Below are 22,705 nucleotides of genomic sequence, written 5' to 3'. Positions count from 1 at the left end.
AGGGAGCTCGAGGGCAGGTAAGTGACCTGGGCAATTTTAATGGCAGACCTACCCAGTTTCCGCCGAGTATGCAGGGTTAAAACCACCCCCTTTGTTTCTTTGTTTTCCTAATCTCGCTGATTCTCATGTGGGAGCCTTTATTCTCAGCCATGCTTTTAAGTGTGTGATCTAATTTCCTAATTGACTGTACACACTATGAATCATCGGCTCCATTCTCTTTTACAGTATTGGTCGTGTTTTAAGGTTGAGGCTGCGGCACATTCGTGGGACATAGTAGAGGGAGCTTTACTCTGCATCTAGCCTTTGTTTGATGTGTGACTTTAAATTTCCTGGAATTCAACGGCACAATGGTTTACCCTCTGCTGTGGTGGGAAGTGTAGCTGAAAAATTTGTTGAAATTATGCAAGACTGTTTCCTGATTCAACATGTCAATGAAGTAACCAGGGATGATCATATATTAGACCTAGTGTTTAGTAGTGAGCCTGACCTCGTATCTGGCCTCCATGTGGGGGAACACTTCGGCAACAGTGACCACAACATTATACACTTTCAATTGGCTGGTCGAACCAAAGCTATGGAAAATCTACAACTCGCACCAGATTTCAGAAGGGCAAACTTCGCTAAAATGACAGACGATTTGCAACGGGTTAATTGGCTAATCCTACTGGGTAGTGATGAGACCAAAGTAGAATACAAATTGAAAGTTTTTAAGAACAAGATAAAAATTGTGGAAGGCAAATATGTACCCAAAGTCAAAAGAAGGGAGTATAGTAAGAAAAAGCCAAGGAAGCTGACTGGTCATGTACAAAGATAAGTAAGATGTAAATAAAAATGTTTCTACAAACTAAAGGCATCTAATACTCAATTAAACAGGGCTAAGAACAAAGAACAGCTAAAGAAAATGAAAGCTGCTGTTCGATCAGCTAAAAGGATAATGGAAAAGAGGATAGTAGACATTTGTGGAAGTAATGGGAAAAGCTTTTCCAATTATGTAAAGAATCAGAGCATTGGGCCATTGAAGGATGATCAAGGACAGGTTACGAAGGACTCGCAGGGTATGGTGGAAATATTAAATGAGTACTTTGCATCAATCTTCATTCTTAAAGACGATGCTCGACTGTTAGATTTGAAAGATGATGCTAATAATAAAACTAGTAATATTAACATAGATGAGCATATTGTTTTAGATAGAATTAAGAATCTGAAAATAGATCGAGCAGCCGGGCTACATGATATCCAACCGAGGGTCCTCAGGGAGATGGGACATGTGCTGTGCGAACCCCTTGCCCATATTTTTAATAGCTCACTGCACTCTGGGACAGTTCCGGTAGACTGGAAGGAGGCTAATGTAGTCCCCATCTTTAAAAAAGGAGATAAGATGGACCCTGGTAACTATAGGCCCATTAGTTTGACATCAGTAATAGGAAAGATGCTTGAGGGAATCATTAGGGATGCAATACATAATTACTTAGATAGAGAAGGACATATTAGGCTTCAAACATAGCTTCAAAAAAAGGTCATGTTTAACAAATTTGATTATATTTTTTGAAGAAGTCACTAAAATGGTGGATGAGGGAAGTCCAGTCGACATTTTCTACTTAGACTTCCAAAAAGCTTTTGACAAGGTACCACACAAGAGGCTTCTCTACAAGATCGAAGCCTCTATCAGTGGTAATATGTTGAGCTGGATTGAGAACTGGCTGGAACGCCATAAGCAGAAAGAAGTTATAGATAAGTTTGGATCTGTTTGGTGGTGTCTCACAGGGATTGGTGTTAGGATCGTTGCTCTTTACTATTTTTATTAATGATCTAGATGTAGGTGTGGGGGGCACGATCTGCAAGTTTGCCGATGATACTAAGATCTGTGCGAGTGTTAGGACTGTAGGTGATGCTCGACTGCTTCAGGGGGCTTGTGATTGGTAAATGATGTTTAACTTGGAAAAGTGCAGTGTTATGCATGTAGGCAGGGTGAATGCTCAACATACACCCTTTAGGGAAAAGCATTAAAGCAGGTGGAGAAAGAAAGATCTAGGCGTTCTAGTACATAGATGTCTAAAGGTTCTCCAGCGACTGCTGGAGCAAATATGGTGTTGGGGTGCATTTATAGGACAACTGTCTATAAGACAAAGCATACTATTTTATCCTTGTACATGACCTTGGTCAGGCCTCAGTTGGAATACTGTGTCTAGTTTTGTTCTCCTCACATAGTGGGTGATGTTGAGGCTTTGGAAAGGGTGCAGAGGAGGGCCTCGAGATTCATTCCCAGTTTGAAGCATCTTAATTATCAAGATAGGCTAAAAGAGCTGGGACTCTTCTTCTCTGAAGTGTATAGATTTAGATCCGATCAAGGATTATAAGATGATGAAGGGAATAGATTGTGTTTGAGTTGACCGTTTGTTCCAATTAAATCGGTTAGGGAGGACCAGGGGTCATAATTTTAAGTTGTATAAGGCGAGATTTCGGTTAGATGTCAGGAGGTGGTTCTTTTCCTAGAGAATAGTGGACCTTCGGAACAGGCTGCTGGCTCGTGCGGTGTACACCGATTCTTTGAATTCCTTCAAGTGAGAGCTGGACCCGTTTCCAGCCGGGGAGGAGATCACTTCTTACAAAAGGTGGGTACTGCATAGAATTATCAGGGCCAGAGTGATCTCCTGGACTAGTTTCGATTGCCTAAGGGGAAATCAGAGAGGAATTTCCCCCAAATTGGCTAGGGTTTTTATCTGTTTTTTTGCCTATCCCAGGAGATGACAAGGTTTTGGTTAGGGTGGAAAGTGCATATATTGTGATACAAGGTATCCTGGGAATGCTTGGTCTCTGTGAAAGTTTTTCCGTTCTCCAGAGCTAACATCATTTATTTTGATCAGTACAAAATTCACAAAGTCACAAAAATGTTAATATGTACATAGCCCAAAAATTATTGTTGTCAATTGTGGCGGATAACTGTCGCCATTCCTTTGTTATTTTAGCGGAGGCGTTAAAGCTTATTTTACATAGAATTACATAGAATGTACAGTACAGAAACAGGCCATTTGGCCCAACAGATTTATGCCAGTGTTTATGCTCCACATGAGCCTCCTCCCTCCCTACTTCATCTAAACCTATCAGCATATTCTTCTATTCCTTTCTCCCTCATGTGTTTATCTAGCTTCCCCTTAAATGCATCTCTGCTAATTGCCTCAACTACTCCTTGTGGTAGTGAGTTCCACATTCTAACCTCTCTCTGGGTAAAGAAGTTTCTCCTCAATTCCCTATTGGATTTATTAGTGACTATCTTATATTTATGGCCCCTAGGTCTGGTCTCCCCCACAAGTGGAAACATCGGGCTAGAAATTGGGCCATCTAGCGCCCGTTGATGCGGCACTAGGCGGCCTCCTGAAATGCCAAGATGGCGTTTTGGTTGTGCACACGTTTCCCGTGTGACATGCGCCAGACTTGGTACCATCTTGGTATAGGCATTAGCACATGCGCAAATACTGAATCCCGGCAGCATGTAAAGTAAGGAGAAAATGGATACGCATGCGGATTTAAAGTGATAGACATCATGTTGGGACTTAATGCTCAACTCAACGTACTGTCTTAACCCCGACCATCTGAACGTGTCTTAGAGTGCCTGGATAACCCCCACCAGCACTATTTAAAGGGACCATGCAGGATTTACAGGTTAGTGGCTGGATTATTGCTTCTGGCTGCTGATGCAATTGTAACTGCTTTTGGAGGTCTCCTGGACTTGAATAGGACGCAGGGACATAGCCTAACATTTACAGGACGTGCAGGAGTGAAGTTAGGAAACGCTGCTACACGCAAAGGATGGGTGAAGTTTGGAACGCTCTTCTGCAAACAGCAGTTGATGCGAGCTCAATTGCTAATTTTAAATCTGAGGTTGATCGATTTTTGTCAACCAAAGGTATTAAGGGATATGGGGCTAAGGTGGGTATATGGAGTTAGATCACAGATCAACCATGATCTCATTGAATGGCAGAACAGGCTTGAGGGTTTAAATGCCACTGTCACTTGCTGCCTCCTGTATGCACCACCTTCTCCTGAAAGAAAGCGCGACGTGTGTCTGGGTGATATGCCTGTCATGGCTGAATAGCTGCCTGTGAGTTGTGGGTGGGCGGCTTACAACAGTGGTGATGTGTAAGGGTGAGAGGAAGCTTCTGGTTGGAAGAGTTGAGTACTGATAGAAACAGTGAGTTTGTTGGTAGGTGGGTGATGGGGGGTGCAGTGTGTGGAGCAGTGGATGCGGCTAATGGTGCAGTTGGTAGGAGATGCCACTTGACAGTTGATCTCACTCACCTTGACCACTCATGTCAAAGCATTAAATTCTTCCTGCACTGCATCCATGTTCGTGGTGCTGTGCGCCTGGCATTGACATTTACAATCTATATTAACGATTTGGAGGAGGGGACCAAGTGTAACATATCAAAGTTTGCAGATGATACAAAGATGGGAGGGAAAGTAGAGAGTGAGGAGGACATAAAAAACCTACAAGGGGATATAGACAGGCTGGGTGAGTGGGCGGAGATTTGGCAGATGCAATACAATATTGGAAAAAGTGAGGTTATGCACTTTGGCAGGAAAAATCAGAGAGCAAGTTATTATCTTAATGGCGAGAAACTGGAAAGTACTGCAGTACAAAGGGATCTGGGGGTCCGAGTGCAAGAAAATCAAAAGGTTAGTATACAGGTGCAGCAGGTGATCAAGAAGGCCAACGGAATGTTGGCTTTTATTGCTAGGGGGATAGAATATAAAAACAGGGAGGTATTGCTGCAGTTATATAAGGTATTGGTGAGACCGCACCTGGAATACTGCATACAGTTTTGGTCTCCATACTTAAGAAAAGACATACTTGCTCTCGAGGCAGTACAAAGAAGGTTCACTCGGTTAATCCCGGGGATGAGGGGGTGGACATATCAGGAGAGGTTGAGTAGATTGGGACTCTACTCATTGGAGTTCAGAAGAATGAGAGGCAATCTTATTGAAACATATAAGATTGTGAAGGGGCTTGATCGGGTGGATGCAGTAAGGATGTTCCCAAGGATGGGTGAAACTAGAACTAGGGGGCATAATCTTAGAATAAGGTGCTGCTCTTTCAAAACTGAGATGAGGAGAAACTTCTTCACTCAGAGGGTAGTAGGTCTGTGGAATTTGCTGCCCCAGGAAGCTGTGGAAGCTACATCATTAAATAAATTTAAAACAGAAATAGACAGTTTCCTAGAAGTAAAGGGAATTAGGGGTTACGGGGAGCGAGCAGGAAATTGGACATGAATTTAGACTTGAGGTTAGGATCAGATCAGCCATGATCTTAAAGAATGGCGGAGCAGGCTCGAGGGGCCGATTGGCCTACTCCTGCTCCTATTTCTTATGTTCTTATGTTCTTATGACTTCGTCCCTCGTTGCCTTTTGAGCATATGTCTGGAGGGCCACTTGCCCCCCCCCTGTCCCCCCACCCCGGTAGATGTAGGGTGTCCCTCCTTCTGTCCACTTCTTGCACAAAGGTCTCTATTGCATCAGCGGAGAACCTCGGCGCACACATTCTCACAGGCCTGGTACCAACTCAGATCGGCAGATTGGTGAAGTCTGGCATGCAGATTGGAGGATGTGAGATTTAGTCGTGCCCAGCCTTTATCCAATGTTTTAACATAACTCATCAGTTTGTAAACATAGGGACAAGACCTGCATCTGTGTTTTATGTGTGTGATGTCTGATCTCCGTTCAGACTGTTTTAGCAAATAATAGGTACCTGCTACCTTTAAGAGATTGGGGTGCCCTCTGCTGGTGGAAAGTGTGCATTTACTTGAATTGTCCTGCCTGCACAGAGGCCATCAGGCACGGGTTATTAGCGGATCGTGCTGCCCATGCCCAATAATAGGCCTTATACAACTTTTTTTCCCCCCCATCTTCTGCACGTCTACCTTATCAATCCCTTCCATAGTCTTAAAGACCTCTATCAGTTTACCCTTCAGTCTTCTCTTTTCTAGTGAAAATAGCCCCTGACTGATCAATCTTTCCTGATTGGTATAACCTCTCAGTTCTGGTATCATGGTTGTAAATCTTTTTTGCACCTTCTCCAATGTCTCTATATTCTTTTTATAATACGGAGACCAGAACTGGTCCCAGTGTAATCTTTGTGGAACACCACTTCCCACCTTTTGCCAATCTGAGTAACTACCTCTAACCTCCACTCTCTGCTTTCTGTTTTGTAGCCAGCTTGCTATCCATTCTGCTACTTGTCCCCTGACTCCACATGTTCTGACCTTAGTCATGAGTCTACAATGTGGAACCTTATCAAAGGCCTTTTGGAAATCCAAATATATCACATCTACTACATTACCCTTGTCTACCCTTTCTGTTAGTTCTTCAAAGAATTCAATAAGTTTGATCAAGCATGACCTTCCCTTTCGCAATCTGTGCTGACTATTCTTTATTATATTTTCAGTTTTCTAGATGTTTTTCCAATACATCTTTGAGCAAAGATTCCATTATCTTTGTTACCGCTGACATTAAGCTAACTGGCCTATAGTTCCCTGGACTTGTTCTTTTTCCCTTTTTAATTATAGGAATCACATTAGCTGTCTGCCAGTCCTCTGGCACTATTCCTTTTTCTAATGAACTTTTATACATATGTAATAATGCCTCTATTATCTCTTCCCTAACTTCTTTTAATATGTGCGGATGTATGCAGGTTAACATCCACGTTAAAATAGCAGACAGGGGAATGTCGTACAAACACATTAAGCATTCATTTGCTATTACCCCCAACAGTAAATTGAAAACAATTCCAAGGTGTATGTATATGTATTCAATCTCTTGCAAGATACTCACTAAAAACATGGAGCTATCAAAAGAATAATACAGCCATCAGCTCCCATTCCACCCGCTAACATGTGGGGGTCAAAAGTCATCATTTGATCTTATTAGCCTTTATTCCCAAGGACAAATAAAACTGACTACTGGTTTCCTGAGATAAAGGAGAATGACTGAACTGTGTTTTCCTATTAATGAAGAATAACTCCATATGCAGCACTCAGCTTATAAATTGATATGTGGTTAAACACACAGATAAATAGAATGAAATAGAAAACTCTCTGACTGAGAATTATGTATGAAATTGATTATCTCGGTGTATTTACCTCAGCATGAGCCAGTTTTGAGAAGTCTGACTGTATTCCAATGAAATATTCAATTCCTTTATAGGCTCCCTCCAGGGTAAGACCTCGGATCAGAAATGTGGTCAGAACCATATAAGGGAATGTCGCAGTGAAATAAACCACCTGACCATGGAGAGTAGCTTGTTAGATTTTCCTGTATTGCTGGTACAACATTTACATTATTGAATCCAATTGAATGGCAAATTAATAGGATTGTAATCAAAGTAGATAAATGGAGCAGAGGTCAATTGGAGGAACAATAACTACATGGAAGGTATATTTAACACCAAGCTACATATTGATTCTAAATAGCAAAATATTATTCTAACTTATTTGTATTGATAATCAAAGTAACAACACATTCCAACAAGTACAATGGGACAAATGCATTGAACTTATCCATAGATTTCTATGCTACTTTAGTTGTCCAATTAAATCTTACTTCACTCAAATAAAAACTTGAAAATCAAATCGACTGAAGTAATTAACCAACTGTGATGACAATTAAAATCCTGTGTCATTTTTGATGGGGTATCAGTGACAGATGAGCAAATAAATATCCCTGCTGGACTCCACATCAGCATTCTACAATGGATATCTCAACATTGTTGAATCTTTTAAAAATATTCATAACACGCTGTGGGTTTGTAACATTGGGGATGAATTTCCTGCAGGCATTATCCCGATTGTACCATTTGTCTGAGGTTCCTGTGGCTCTTCTTCTGAAGGTATGGTGGATGATCAGGAGAATTCCCACAGTAATTCACCTCCAGTTATGTTATGTTTAAGAATAATTGTAGACTAGTATTAGGAGGGAATGTCAAGCATCTCATAGTACTTGTCAAGAAAGCAAAGTTTTCCCCCATGTGTCAAGAAGGAGAAATCTCTATTATATAATAATCTTAGATATATATGATAAACACCTTTCTGAAATAACCAGAGTTAAGGTGGGAGTTGCTTTTTCTTACTAAACTAAAAGATGTGCAGTGGAGCCAGCTAGCTTAAAGAACACAGGCAGATACATTGGTCCTGAGCCAGGATGTAAAAGCCTTTTCCCACATGCAAATCTATGTATATTTGGTAAAAACATTAATATGAAAAACCTAGATAAGGTGTGAACAGCACAAGATGAATCATTGCATTTTTAAACTTGATAGATTGATAGCTATTTATTCCAAGTCCTTTTGGGACATATACATGCTATCTTTCCTCAATATCTCCAGTTCAGTTTCTGGAATTGATACTTGAGGACCAATTCTAGATCTTAGTACACATTTCTTCACCCATTTTTGATGCAGACAGGGAATTCTAGACAGGTGGAAATCAGTTCCACTGATAACCAATTAATCTCGGCCCTGCACCAATGTCTAGTCAGGCCTGGGTCAGGCATTGGACACTCCCATCCAAAGCAGGTGGGAACTTTATTTGGATATTCGAAAGGGGGCAAGGAAGGGAGGCATTCAGTTTTGTGGCCCATGGGTTTGCTGAACGGCAAGTCCCCCGCACAAGACAGAGAGAGACAGAGACACAGAGAAAGAAAGAGAGAGACAGAGAGAAAGAAAGAGAGAGACAGAGAGAAAGAAAGAGAGACACAGAAAGAAAAAAAGAAAGGAGAGAAAGAGAGAAAAAGAGAAAGAAAGAAACAGAGAGCTAGCATTTATATAGAACCTACAGTTGTGGTGCAGCATTGGAGGACTACTAATATTGTTCCTTCATCATCGCTGGGTCAAAATACTGGAACTCCCTTCCTAACAGCGCTGTGGGAGAACCTTCACCACATGGACTGCAGCGGTTCAAGAAGGCGGCTCACCACCACCTTCTCAAGGGCAATTAGGGATGGGCAATAAATGCCGGCCTCGCCAGCGAAGCCCACATCCCATTAACGAATAAATTTTAAAAAGGGAGAAAGGGATAGACCGAGTAATTACAGGCCAGTCAGTTTAACCTCGGTGGTGGGCAAATTATTGGAAACAATTCTGAGGGACAGTATTAATCGTCAATTAGAAAGGCACGGATTAATCAAGGACAGTCAGCACGGATTTATTACGGGAAGATTGTGTCTGACCAACTTGATTGAATTTTTTGAGGTAACGAGGAGGGTCGATGAGGGTAGTGCATTTGATGTAGTCTACATGGATTTTAGCAAGGCTTTTGACAAGGTCCCACATGGCAGACTGGTCAAAAAAGTAAAAGCCCATGGGATCCAAGGGAAAGTGGCAAGTTGGATCCAAAAATTGGCTCAGTGGCAGGAAGCAAAGTGTAATGGTCGAAGGGTGTTTTTGTGATGAAGCATGTTTCCAGTGGGCTTCCGCAGGGCTCATAACTAGGTCCCTTGCTTTTTGTGGCATATATCAATGATTTAGACTTAAATGTAGAGGGCATAATTAAGAAGTGAGGAGGAAAGTTGTAGACTGCAGGAAGTTATCAATGGACTGGTCAGGTAGGCAGTAAAGTGGCAAATGGAATTCAATCTGGAGAAGTGTGAGGTAATGCATTTGGGGAGGGCAAACAAGGCAAGGGAGTACATAATAAATGGGAGGATACTGAAATGTATTGAGGAACAGAGGGACCTTGGAGTACATGTCCACAGATCCCTGAAGGTAGCAGGACAGGTAGATAAGGTGGTTAAGAAGGCATACGGGATACTTACGTTTATTAGCCGAGACATAGAATATACGAGCAGGGAGGTTATGCTAGAACTGTATAAAACACTAGTTAGGCCACAGCTTGAGTACTGCGTACACTTCTGGTCACCACATTACGGAAAGATTTACATCTTGCACTAGAGAGGGTACAGAGAAAATGTACGAGGATGTTGCCAGGACTGGAGTATTTTAGCTATGAAGAAAGATTGGATAGGCTGGGGTTGTTTTCTTTGGAACAGAGGAGGCTGAGGGGAGATTTAATTGAGGTGTTTAAAATTATGAGGAACCTAGATAGAGTGGATAGGAAGGACCTATTTCCCTTAGCAGAAGGGTCAATAAACAGGGGGCATAGATTTAAAGTAATTGGTAGAAGGATCAGAGGGGAGTTGAGGAAAAATCTTTTCACCCAGGGGGTGGTGGGGGTCTCGAACTCACTGCCTTAAAGGGTGGTAGCGACAGAAACCCTTATCACCCTTAGAAGGTGCTTGGATGTTCATTTGAAGTGTCACAGCCTATAAGGGCTAAGGATTAAGAACTGGAAAGTGGGATTAGGCTGGATGGCTCTTTTTCAGCCAAATGGCCTCCTTCTGTGCCATAAATTTCTATGATTCTAACCCTTCATTTCCTCAGGACATCTTAAAGCATTTCACAACCAATCAAGAACTTTTGAAATATAGTCACTGTTGTAATGTGGGCAAACACAGAAGCCAATTTGTGCTCAGGAATGTCCCACAAACATCAATGAGATAAACAGTGCCTCAGGGTGAACCTTTTATCCGCAAGGACCTTTGAAAGGTCCACAGTGGTCCAGATAAGCTGTTTCCGAGCTGTTCTTATAATATTTTTCCTTTATTTTCTGCCAGTTGTTAATGCATTCTTTCTTTTTGTCCCTACCTCCCTTTCCAGGCACCTGTGGGTTGCCAATGGAAATAATCTGAGATGAACTGTTTGGAAGAAGTGCAGAGGGCTGAGCACATCTGCTTGCCCCAAAGGTGGGCATCTGCATCTGCAAAGAGAAATGAAATGGCCATGCTTTGGCAGACACAGTGCAGGTGGAGGGTTTCACTACAATATTTGAACACTTGACTAACCTTTATGTTAGCTAATTCTTCAGGAGAACCCTGATCACATCATGCACTATGCAGTACTACATGAAAGAAGCTCGGCTTATATGTAGCTGCAGCTGATGAGATGCCACCAACCATTTCTACAAGCCTCGTCACGTCTATGTGACAATTACCGGGGGTGGGGTGGGGGGGGGGGAATCTCAGGGTCTGTGTCAGCAGTGAGGCAGATATTGAGCTGTGATGCCTCCTCCAGCTGCCATACAGCAGAAAGCTGGCACAATCGAGGGACAGTAATGATCAACTGTGGCCTGAAACTTGGTTGCATCTCCTTGCAGACTATACTGCAACGCTGACCAAGGAGAGGCACAAAGGGCAACCCTCCTCACAAGCAAGCACCTCATCCACCAACACCTGAACCTCAGGAGCCATCAAACAGTGCATTGAGTCACCTATCAGCAAATTCAGGCCTGAACCTAGGGCATAGTTTGTCTTCATTTTTGTGTTCTATTTCTTAATACCCTTCCCCTACTGCCTTAACCGACAAGTGGAAATATTGTTTAAGGCTTTCCAAAATTAGTTTTTACCTTTCCTGAAGATTTAATTCCTTTACACATCACTGCCGAAACTATCAGCCAGGCCAGAAGCAGACAGAGGGCTAGGTGCCAGACTATCTCCCCAGTTTCATTAATTGAAGTTGAACGGCGTAAAACTACGGTACTAAATGAATGAAAACAGAAAACATAAGAACAGTGTTGATTGCACACAAGGGCGTATTGCATCCTTCTTTATTTAAGGGCTAATTCCCGAGGGAAGACCAGAGGTTATTTAATTACTTGATAAGGAGCATCATGTTAAGATTAAGAAATGCAGTAATGTGACAGCAAAGAAACAAAAGCGGAGACAAATTTAACTCATCTTGTTCCTAGCTCAGGAAGCTGATCAAATCTATGCCAGGGTCAAGGGGTGAGTGGCCTGGGCACCATTCCCTCCACGGGTGGTGATGGCAGTAGGGGGAGGGTAGACGCTGGAGTTTCTGGCAGCATGGGGCAGGCAGATGGTGGAGATGTGTTGGAGGTGGTGCTTGTTCCCACCTACCATGTGTAAACAAGGTGGCCCTCCCACTGACCCCACAAACTCCAGTGGAGGGTCAATGTTGGAGGGCACCATCAGGCATTGCCGCCCAAATTGTGACCCAGGCTTGGGGAAAACATTTTAAAAATGAACTCCACGGCTGTGGTCTCCTCCTGCACTGGAAGTTAACGATAGCCACTGCAGCCGTGTTGTGGGGCTGGAAACTCCGGGTACAGTTCACTCTCCATCAGCCTTGTGATGATACCTCAACATCTTGCCCTTCGTGCAGTTATCTAACTCCAGCACTGAGTCTGAGTTCAGGACTCACTTTTCATTTGTATCTCCTTCTATGTAATTCTGCACGAGTTCCTCATGACTGACCGCTGCCAAAGCCTTAACAGTCCTTAGAATCGTATGTTAACAACACACGAACAGGATATTCGCCCATCAAGTCTGCACTGGTACTTTTCTCCACAGAAGCCACCTAATCTAATCCTACTCACCTGAAATCTTCCCATACTCTCTCATTTTCTTTTTCAAACTGGTAAGGTTTAAAGCAATTTATGGACTCTGCTTCAACAATGGTTTGTGGCACAGAATTCCACATTCTAACCAAACGCTGTGTATAGCATTGTTTCTGACCTCCCCTTTACCTCTTTTGTAATGATCTTAAATTAATTTCTCCTTACCGACTTGCCACCAGTGTGAACAACATCATTGTTTACTCTATCATAACCCTTTATAAGGAAAACCCACAATCCTCTCAGCTATCATATCAAAGACTTAACTTCTCAACTATTTAAGAAGAGTAAGAGAGATAAACTAGGAAATTGCAGGCCTATTAGTCCAACATCTGTTGTGGGAAAGTTATTGAAGTCTACAACAACAACTTGCATTTATATGGCACCTTTAACATAATAAAATGTCCTTAGACACTTCACAGAAGCATTATCAAACAAAATTTGACACCGAGCCATATAAGGAGGTATTAGGACAGGTGAACAAAAGCTTGGCCAAAGAGATAGGTTTTAAAGAGTGTCTTAAAGGAAGAGAGAGAGGCAGAGAGGTTTAGGGAGAATTCCAGAGCTTAGGGCCTAGGCAACTGAAGGCATGGCCACCAATGGTGGAGCGATTAAAATCGGGGATGCGTAAGAGGCAAGAATTGGGGGAGTGCAGAGATCTCAGAGAGTTGTAGGGCTGGAGGAGGTTACAGAGATAGGGAGGGGCGAGGCCACGGAGGGATTTGAAAACAAGGATGAGAATTTTAAAATCAAGACGCTCCCTGACCGGGAGCCAATGTAGGTCAGCGAGCACAGGGGAGATGAGAGAATGGGACATGGTGCGAGTTAGGATATAGGCAGCAGAGTTTTGGCTGAGCTCAAGTTTATGGAGGGTGGAAGATGGGAGGCCGGTCAGGAGAGCATTGGAATAGTTGTGTCTAGAGGTAACAAAGGCATGAGTGAGGGTTTCAGCAGCAGATGAGCTGAGGCAAGGGCAGAGGAGGGCGATGTTACGGAGGTAGAAGCAGGCGGTCTTGGTAATGGAGCGGATATATGGTCGGAAGCTCATCTCAGGGTCAAATAGGACGCCAAGGTTGCAAACGGTCAGGTTCAGCTTCAGACAGTGGCCAGTGAGAGGGATGGAGTCAGTGGCTAGGGAATGGATTTTGCGGGCGGGGACCAAAAACAATGTCGCCGTGGGCAGCATGTAGATGAGAAATAGGAGGGGGACAAGGGGACTCCAGAGGTAATGGTGCAGGAGCGGGAACAGAGCCATTACAGGTGATTCTCTGGCTACAACTGGATAGATAAGAATGGAACCAGGCAAGTGCAATCCCACCCAACTGGACGATGGAGGAGAGGCGTTGGTGGAGAATGGTGTGGTCAACTGTGTCAAAGGCTGCAGACAGGTCAAGAAGGATGAGGAGGGATAGTTTACCATGGTAAACTATCAAAGTACCATGGTACCATGGCAGGGGCAGAAACCTGATTGGAGGGATTTAAACATGGAGTTGTGGGAAAGATAGTCATGGATTTGGGAGGTGGCAACAAGTTCAAGGACTTTGGAGAGGAAAGAGAGGTTGGAGATGGGGCGGTAGTTTGCAATAACAGAGGGGTCAAGGGTGGGTTTTATGAAGCGGGAATGATGACGGCAGATTTGAAGGGGAGGGGGACAATACCTGAGGAGAGGGAACCGTTAACAATATCAGCTAACATGGGGGCCAGTAAGAGAAATTAGAGAAGTGGGTGGTCAGCAGTTTGGTAGGAATAGGGTCGTAGGAGCAGGAGGTGGGTCTCATGGTCAAGGTGAGGTCGGAGAGGGCATGAGGGGAGATAGGAGACAAACTAGAGAAAGATGCAAGTTCAGGGCTAGGGAACCTTAGGGGAAGTTTGGTTTTGTGGGCTAGGGGAAAGGAGGTAAGTGACAGAGTAGCTGAACAGATGGTTTCAATCTTAGTGTCAAAGAAGTCCATTATTAGTGACAGAGCAACTGAGCAATTGGACAAACATGAAGTGATCAGAGAGAGCCACATAAAGGATTGTCATGTCTAATGAACCTAGTTGAACTTTTTGAGGAGGTTACTATTATGGTAGATAAGGGAATGTCTATGGATGTTATTTATATGGACTTCCAGAAGGTATTCAATAAGGTTCCTCATAAGAGACTTAACAAAAATGAGAGCACATAGAATTGGAGGCAACCTATTGACATGGGTAGGGAATTGGTTAGGAGGTGGGAGACAGAGAGTAGGGATAATGGGTATGTACTCAAATTGGCAGGATTTGATTAGTGGTGTCCCCCAGAGATCTGTACTGGAGTCTCAGCTTTCTACTATTTTTCTAAACGACTTAGGTGAAAGAAAGAGAGCCATTTATCCAAGTCTGCTGAAAATACTAAGTTAGGTGGCACAGTAAATAGTGAAGATGGGAGCAGAAAGTTGCAAAGGGACATAGATAAAGTAAGTGGGCAAAACTGTGGCAGATAGAGTTCAGTGTGGGGAAGTGTGAGGTCCCACTTTTGACCTGAGAAAGACAGATCAGTGTATTTTCTAAATGGCAAGAAGCTAGGAGCTGTGAGGGAGCAGAGATTTGGAGGTCCAAATACAGAAGTCACTATATGCTAGTGGAAAAGTACAAAAAATAATTAAAAAGGCTAATGGAATGTTGGCTTTTATCTCAAGAGGACTGGAACACAAAGGGGTGTAAGTTATGTTACAGTTTTATAAAGCTCTGGTTAGACTCCATTCAGTTCTGGGTGATGAACCTCAGGAAGGATATATTGGTCTAGGAGGGAGTGTGGCGCACATTCACCAGAATGATACCGGCACTAAAAGGGTTAAATTATGAGGACAGGTCGCACAGTCTAGGCTTGTATTCCCATGAATATAGAAGATTAAGGGATTATCTAATTGAGGTGTTTATGATGATTTATGGAGTTGATCATATTGACAGATACTGTTTCCTCTGGTGGGGAGTCCAGCACAAGGGGGCATAACCTTAAAGTTAGGCTAGGAAGCATTTCTTCACACAAAGGGTAGTGGAAATCTGGAACTCTCCCCCCAAAACGCTATTGATGCTAGGTTAATTGAAAATTTCAAAACTGAGATTGATAAATTTGTTAGGCAAGGACATTAAAGGTTATGCGGAGGTGTGTAGATAGAGTTCAGATACAGATCAGTCATGATCCAACTGAATGGCGGAACAGGCGCGAGGGGCTGAATGGCCTACTCCTGCTCCTATGTTCATAACTGTAACTCCTCATCTCTGGTATCATGCTATTGTGTTTCCCATTGTTTTTGTATCCTTCCTATAATGGAGTGGCCAAATCTGCACACAATACCCCAACTGAGGCCCAAATGAACTCTTGTATAAGTTCAATATTACCTCCATTCTTTTGTATTCTATAGGGCCAATTTTAACCTGCTCCATCTGGTGTAAACAAGGCGGTAGCAATCCGAAAATGGTGCTGGGTTACTTACCGCCCTACTTACACGAGTGCTCTGGCAGCTGCCATCTTGGATAGGGTCCTAATAGTGGCGGCCTGAGTGCCCGCCTGTATCAAACAGGTACGTAATATGTAAATCGGGATGCTATGACGTAATAGGACCCGGATTGAAATTTCGAGGTACAAATGGCCGGAGTGTGTGCTGTACAGACTCCAGTCATTAGTACCAGGCGGTGAGCAGCATAACCAGTGGCCCTTTAAAAGCCACTGGAGGCTGCTCAGTAAACGGCTCAGGAAATGTTTAATTTACTCTTTTGGCAGGGCTAGGAGGATCTGAAGTACTGCTCCTGGGCCCACCATAAACTCTGGGCTGCTGCCAGCCCATCCGAGACACCTCCTCCCTCCCCAGGCTCTGACTATTGGCTGGCTAAGCGTGGGAGCCATCCAATTTCCCACCTTCCGTAACTGGCGAGCTGCACCACAGGGCACCCGTTTGACACCCGCAGCTCACTGGCAGCATGTGAATGAGGCCTGGGCCTCAAAAGAGCTCGAGCTTCCTGCTAGCAACAGTGAGCAGGTTGCAGGCTCACTCAGCTCGCAACCCACCCATTCTCTGCCTGAAGTTAAAATTGGACCTTATGTCTCCAGATATGAAGCCAAGGATTCCATTTTATGGCAGTATCTACTTCTGCTAGCACATTTAGCGACCAATATATCTGCACGCTAAGGTCCCCTGCACCTCTACTCCATTTCAAATGCATTTATTTTAGGAACATTAGGAACAGGAGGAGGCCATTCAGCCCTTAAGCCTGCTCCGCCATTCAATTGGGTCATAGCTGATTTGCACCACAACTCCATTTACCTACCTTTGCTCCATATCCCTTGATACCCTTACCTAACAAAAATATAGCAATTGAAAGCTCCAGTTGGGGGTCCCAGCATCTACAGCCTTTTGGGGGAAGAGAGTTCCAGATTTCTACTACCCATCATATGAAAAAGTGCTTCCTGATTTCACTCCTGAATGGGCTGACTCTAAATTTAAGATGATGTCCCCTTGTCCTTCAATCCCTCACCAGAGGAAATAGTTTCTCTGTATCTACCCGATCAAATCCTTTTAACATTTAAAGACCTCGATCCGAGCACCTCTCAATCTTCTGTAATCAAGGGAATACAAGCCGGATTTATGCAACCTGTTCTCAGAATTTAACTCTCTAAACCCTTGTCCCTATTCTCAGCTGCAAAATGCTTGTCTTTACATTTTTCGACATTAAACTTCACCTGCCGCCTATTTGCCCATCCTGGTGGCCTGCTGAGTCTTTCACAATCCTTCTCACAATGGGATAGAAATTATTCCTGGGTGTTGGTACAAAACGGGCAAGTGTGAATCAGCCACCCGTTTTGCACCCTGTCTGATTTTCTTTTCCACTGATGTCAAAATTTCTCCCAGCGCCCCCCCCCCCCACCCTGTGTGTAACGTCACCTCGACCCCCCACCCCGTGTGCAAAGTTAGCCCATCCCCCCCACCCTGTGTGTAATTGACTAGAAATGTGTATGCGTTGCCATGGTATGGGATGGACAAAAGAGATGAATTCCAGAGGTGAGGTGAGAGTGACTGCCCTTGACATCAAGGCAGCATTTGACCGAGTGTGGCACCAAGGAGCCCAAGTAAAATTGAAGTCAATGGGAATCAAGGGGAAAACTCTCCAGTGGCTGGAGTCATACCTAGCACAAAGGAAGATGGTAGTGGTTGTTGGAGGCCAATCATCTCAGCCCCAGGACATTGCCGCAGGAGTTCCTTAGGGCAGTGTCCTAGGCCCAGCCATCTTCAGCCGCTTCATCAATGGCCTTCCCTCCATCGCAAGGTCAGAAATGGGGATGTTCGCTGGTGATTGCACAGTGTTCAGTTCCATTTGCAACCCCTCAGATAATGAAGCAGTCCGTGCCCACGTGCAGCAAGACCTGGACAACATCCAGACTTGTGTTGATAAGTGGCAAGTGACATTCGCTCCAGACAAGTGCCAGGCAATGACCATCTCTAACAAGAGAGTGTCTAACCACCTCCTTTTGACATTCAATGACATTACCATCGCTGAATCCCCCACCATCAAATCCCTGGGGGAAACTAAACTAGACCAGTCACAAATATTGTGGTAGTGCAGGACACAGGCTCGGTATTCTGTGGCGAGTGACTCACCTCCTGACTTCCCAAAGCCTTTCCACCATCTACAAGACATAAGTCAGGAGTGTGATGGAATACTCTCCACTTGCCCGGATGAGTGCAGCTCCAACAACACTCGAGAAGCTCAACACCATCCAGGACAAAGCAGCCCGCTTGATTGGCACCTCATCCACCACCTTAAACATTCACTCCCTCCACCACCGGCACACTGTGGCTGCAGTTTGTACCATCTACAAGATGCACTGCAGCAACTCGCCAAGGCTTCTTCGACAGCACCTCCCAAACCCGCAATCTCTATCACCTAGAAGGACAAGAGCAGCAGGTAGATGGGAACAACACCACCTGCACGTTCCCCTCCAAGTCACACACCATCCCGACTTGGAAATATATCGCCGTTCCTTCATCGTCGCTGGGTCAAAATCCTGGAACTCCCTTCCTAACAGCACTGTGGGAGAACCTTCACCACACAGACTGCAGCGGCTCAAGAAGGCGGCTCACCACCACCTTCTCAAGGGCAATTAGGGATGGGCAATAAATGCCGGCCTCGCCAGCGACGTCCACATCCCATGAACAAATTTAAAAAATCATAGTACTTTGTGCTCTTCATTTTTGTAGGAAATCTAATAGTGAGTCTTCATTTTTATAAACAAATTAATAAAAATGAGTGAAGATTTCACTATCTAAACACCTGCAGGATCACAAATCAGTGTGTCTTTCACTGGTATTATAATGGCAGGCCCAGTTTCTTTTTATAATGGGTAATGCAATGTAAACAGTGGGGGTGATTTTTGTGCAAATTACTGTCCCGTTTGCACTTAAAAATGGGGCAGCAACAGGACAAAAACAATGTGCTGAGTTGCCGTTGGTTCTGGTTTTTGGGCACACCTCCATCCAGGCTCCAGTCGGAAGCCCATCCATGTATGGTAACCAGGTTCAGATGGTGCAGTTGGGGCCACTTCCCGCCCCCCCCCCCCCCCACACTCTATGTTCACACCAACCATGGCTGCTATAAGTCGGGAGGGGGTGTTTCCAGCGAAAATTAAAGGGACCCTCTGCTGCAGTCAGGGAAAGCGTGAGGGAGAACATTTTTATGGCTTCCAAATTTAACGTCCTTGCTGCTTTCGGCTCTATCACAAGTCGCCCGCTGCTCTAAAGTGCTGCCCTTCGAGGTGCCACTGCAGATCCTTCAATTTTGGCCGTACCGCCCGATTCCCCGACCCCGAATCAGCGAGCTGCATATCGGGGACCGTGTCTCACACTGGCAGCTTGCCGACTGCATTATGGTGGAGCCCAGGCCAAAAAGCAGATCATGTCCCACACTGACTCCATGACCACCCAACCATCACCCCCTCACTGCCAGAATAGTGCGCAACACAGAAATCACTCGCGTCCCTCCCCCCGGATCGCTATCTAAATAACCAGTTTCATTACCCAACAAACAGCACATTCAATTTACCAACTTCACCAACAGGTAATTCCTATAGTTGCCGCTGCCTGCAGAATTGATACTTACTCCCAGTAATGCTCACTTGGACTCTGTTGCAATAACCCATTTGTGCAGGTTTTGTTACTGACTCTGTTATAATGTCCAGGTGACAATGTAAAATTGCAGATGGGATCTGAAAAATGGGCAAAATAGAGTCATGGAAAGCTCATCACAGGAAAAGACCATTCGGCACATTGTTCTTGTGCTCCATACCAGAACTCTCTATTCTAATTCCTGTTCTTTCTCTGTACAGTTTAATATTATTTTTTAAAGTATTTATCTAATTTCCTCTTAAACACTGTGATTAAATTGGCAACAATAATCATTTTCGGGAAAGCATTCCTAATTCTAATAGACCCTTTGCATGAAAATAAAATCCTCTTTTTTTTATTCGTTCATGGGATGTGGGCGTCGCTGGCGAGGCCGGCATTTATTGCCCATCCTTTACACTTTACCTCCACTAATATCAAGATAACATCCCCTTGTTACTGATCCACCAATCACTAAAAATAATCTTTCACTTTTTACCCTTTTAAAATGTTTCCCTCTTAACATCTGTTGTAGCGAATGCAGTCTGGGTTCTTTTTATTTCTCACTGCCAAGGCCATATTCATTCCCCTGACAGGGTGGCAGTGTTGTTTTTCTTTACAGCTGAGTAGCTTGCTAGGCCACTTCAGAGGACACCTAATGCCGGTAATTCCCTCCCAATCAGCCACCATCACTTCAGGGGGAAAGCCCATTTATGCGTCTATCCAGGGTTTCCGTCGAACTGACGGTAGCCTATTTGGAGAAGCCCTGAGGAAATTCCACGCATGAGAGTCAGCCACATAATGTGGAGCTCGAATCAGATGGAGGCCAGACTAGGTAGGGGCGTAGGTTCCGTGGATTTGAATTCTCACACTGTGTTAACTAGTCCAGTATCATAACAACAAAATTTACAGCTTTTTTTTTAAGTTTCTCATCAAAACCATATCCTCTCACCTCTGGGTTCATCTTAGTGAATCAGCATTGCATCTTTTCCACGTCTCCAGTCTCCTTTCTATAATGGGATCCTGTACAGTATTCCAACTGGGGCCTAACCAACATCTTGTACCAACACATGATTATCTCTTTGCTTTATTTATTCATTACCCCATACATAAAACCCAGAATCCCATTTGCCCTCTTTATCACAATGCATGAGTCCCTTTAAAGATCTGAATATGTGTAATAAGTACATTTTATTCAGGATAACGTTGTGATTTATCCTGAACCTCCCAAATGAATAAACCTCCCAAACCCGCGACCTCTACGTCCTAGAAGGACAAGAGCAGCAGGCACATGGGAACAACACCACCTGCACGTTCCCCTTCAAGTCACACACCATCCCGACTTGGAAATATATCGCCGTTCCTTCATCGTCGCTGAGTCAAAATCCTGGAACTCCCTTCCTAACAGAACTGTGGGAGAACCTTCACCACACAGACTGCAGCGGTTCAAGAAGGCGGCTCACCACCACCTTCTCAAGGGCAATTAGGGATGGGCAATAAATGCTGGCCTCGCCATGAACGAATAAAAAAAAATTAAGTCATAAGCAAAAAGGAGGATGAAGGCATAACCTTTAGTTAAGATATATTTTATAAATTTAAATTTTGTCAGACAAATTACTTACACACGTATAACAGGATGATAAAATGAACTTTCATCTGTTCAAAGTTCTGACCACATCACTCTCCCCCCACCACCCCGCCCCACCCGCCCCCCTCAAGGGCTTATATTTGGGAGGAAGTGATATGTGGTTAGCATTGGGCAAATCAGTAACTCATCAGAAAGAGCAACAGAAGTCCCTGTCATTCACGCTGTTGCTGCCTCCTGGGCTAACATTCATGGAGTGCTGCTTTTTTTTCTCTTGCTGTTGGCATGTGTGGTCTTCAGGACTTCATCATTATACTACCTTAAATCTGTTGCCCTCCCTTCCTAGGTGCCTGGCAATCAAGGAGTCTGGAGGCAAAATGTTTAAGTTACCTGTCTGTGAGTGTATGCCATTTGTAGCACTTGGCTACACAGTTATGCTGTTGAATGTAAAATGCAAGCTCATGCTCAGAATACTTTAAAGTGTAGATTGGCACATATTTAAATAGGGCGTTTTCTGTGCTGCTATGTTCTATGGGACTGTGGTACCTCCATTGAAATCTTCAAATGTGAAATTGTATCAGGCAGGCAGGCAGGTCAAGTGAGGGCAGTGTGTAGACTCGTTAAACTGTCCTGTTGCTGTAAACAAATATTTACTGTATTATTTAATCTGTGCTCAGATGTAGGCAATGCTGGCAAGGACACATTTATTGCCCATCTCTAGTTGCCCTTGAGAAAGTGGTGATAGGCCTTTCTCCTTGAACCTCTGGAGTCCTTGTGGTGAAGATATTCCCACAGGGGTGTTAGATGGGGAATTCCAGGATATTGACCCAGCGACAATGAACGAACGGCGATATGTGTCCAAGTCAGGATGGTGTGTGACTTGGCTGTGACGGTGTTCCCATGGCATTGCTGCTCTTGTCGCTCCCAGCAGTAGAGGTCATCGGGCTGGGAGGTGATGTGGTGTCCAAGGATTACTGCCATTTCTGGGGAACACCAGTCTCCCTGGGCTGAGATTTTTGTCAATGTTTGAGCTCACAAACTCTGATGGTGAAGCAATTTCTGATATAATAGAATATCAGTTACTCAAAAATGAGAAATAACTTTATTAGTGTAATATTAATATTCACAATTAAAATTCCTTAAAACACATTTTTTATAAAACACTCTGCTCTCCTTGCCCTGTCTGCCCAATTTCTCCCCTTCAATTTCATTATTTTCTCTTTATTTTCACTTCTATTTGAATATTTTGCCTACATTTTTATGAACCCCCCAGCATGGAGGTTGGAAAATAATTGTTCACTGATTGCCTATAATAAGAGATAGGAGCAAGAGTAGGCTGTTCAGCCCCTCGAGCCTGCTCTGCCATTTAATGAGATCATGGCTGATCTGATTTTTACCTCAACTCCACTTTCCCACCCTTTCCCTTTATCCTTTGACTCCCTTGCTGATCAAAAATTTGTCTAACTCAGCTTTGAATGTATTTAATGACTCAGCCTCCACAGCTTTTTGGGGTGAAAAATTCCAAAGATTCACGACCCTCTGAGAGA

General features: G+C 44.0%; 1 protein-coding gene across 1 annotated transcript in view; it reads right to left on the bottom strand.

The window, feature by feature from the left end:
• LOC137333187 (sodium- and chloride-dependent neutral and basic amino acid transporter B(0+)-like) overlaps positions 1-22,705 on the bottom strand; it is a 106,474-nt gene that overhangs the window by 68,862 nt on the left and 14,907 nt on the right. The window contains exons 5-7 of the mRNA XM_067997370.1: positions 19,572-19,677; positions 11,448-11,580; positions 7,134-7,274 (exon numbers count right to left, since the gene is read on the bottom strand). Coding sequence (XP_067853471.1) covers positions 7,134-7,274; positions 11,448-11,580; positions 19,572-19,677 — 380 coding nt within the window. The remainder of the gene's footprint in view (positions 1-7,133; positions 7,275-11,447; positions 11,581-19,571; positions 19,678-22,705) is intronic.

Source organism: Heptranchias perlo, chromosome 15 (genome assembly GCF_035084215.1).
Source record: "Heptranchias perlo isolate sHepPer1 chromosome 15, sHepPer1.hap1, whole genome shotgun sequence".
Taxonomy (NCBI): Eukaryota; Metazoa; Chordata; class Chondrichthyes; order Hexanchiformes; family Hexanchidae; genus Heptranchias; species Heptranchias perlo.
Note: the sequence above shows the minus strand (reverse complement) of the source record. Positions and strands in the feature narration are given on the sequence as shown.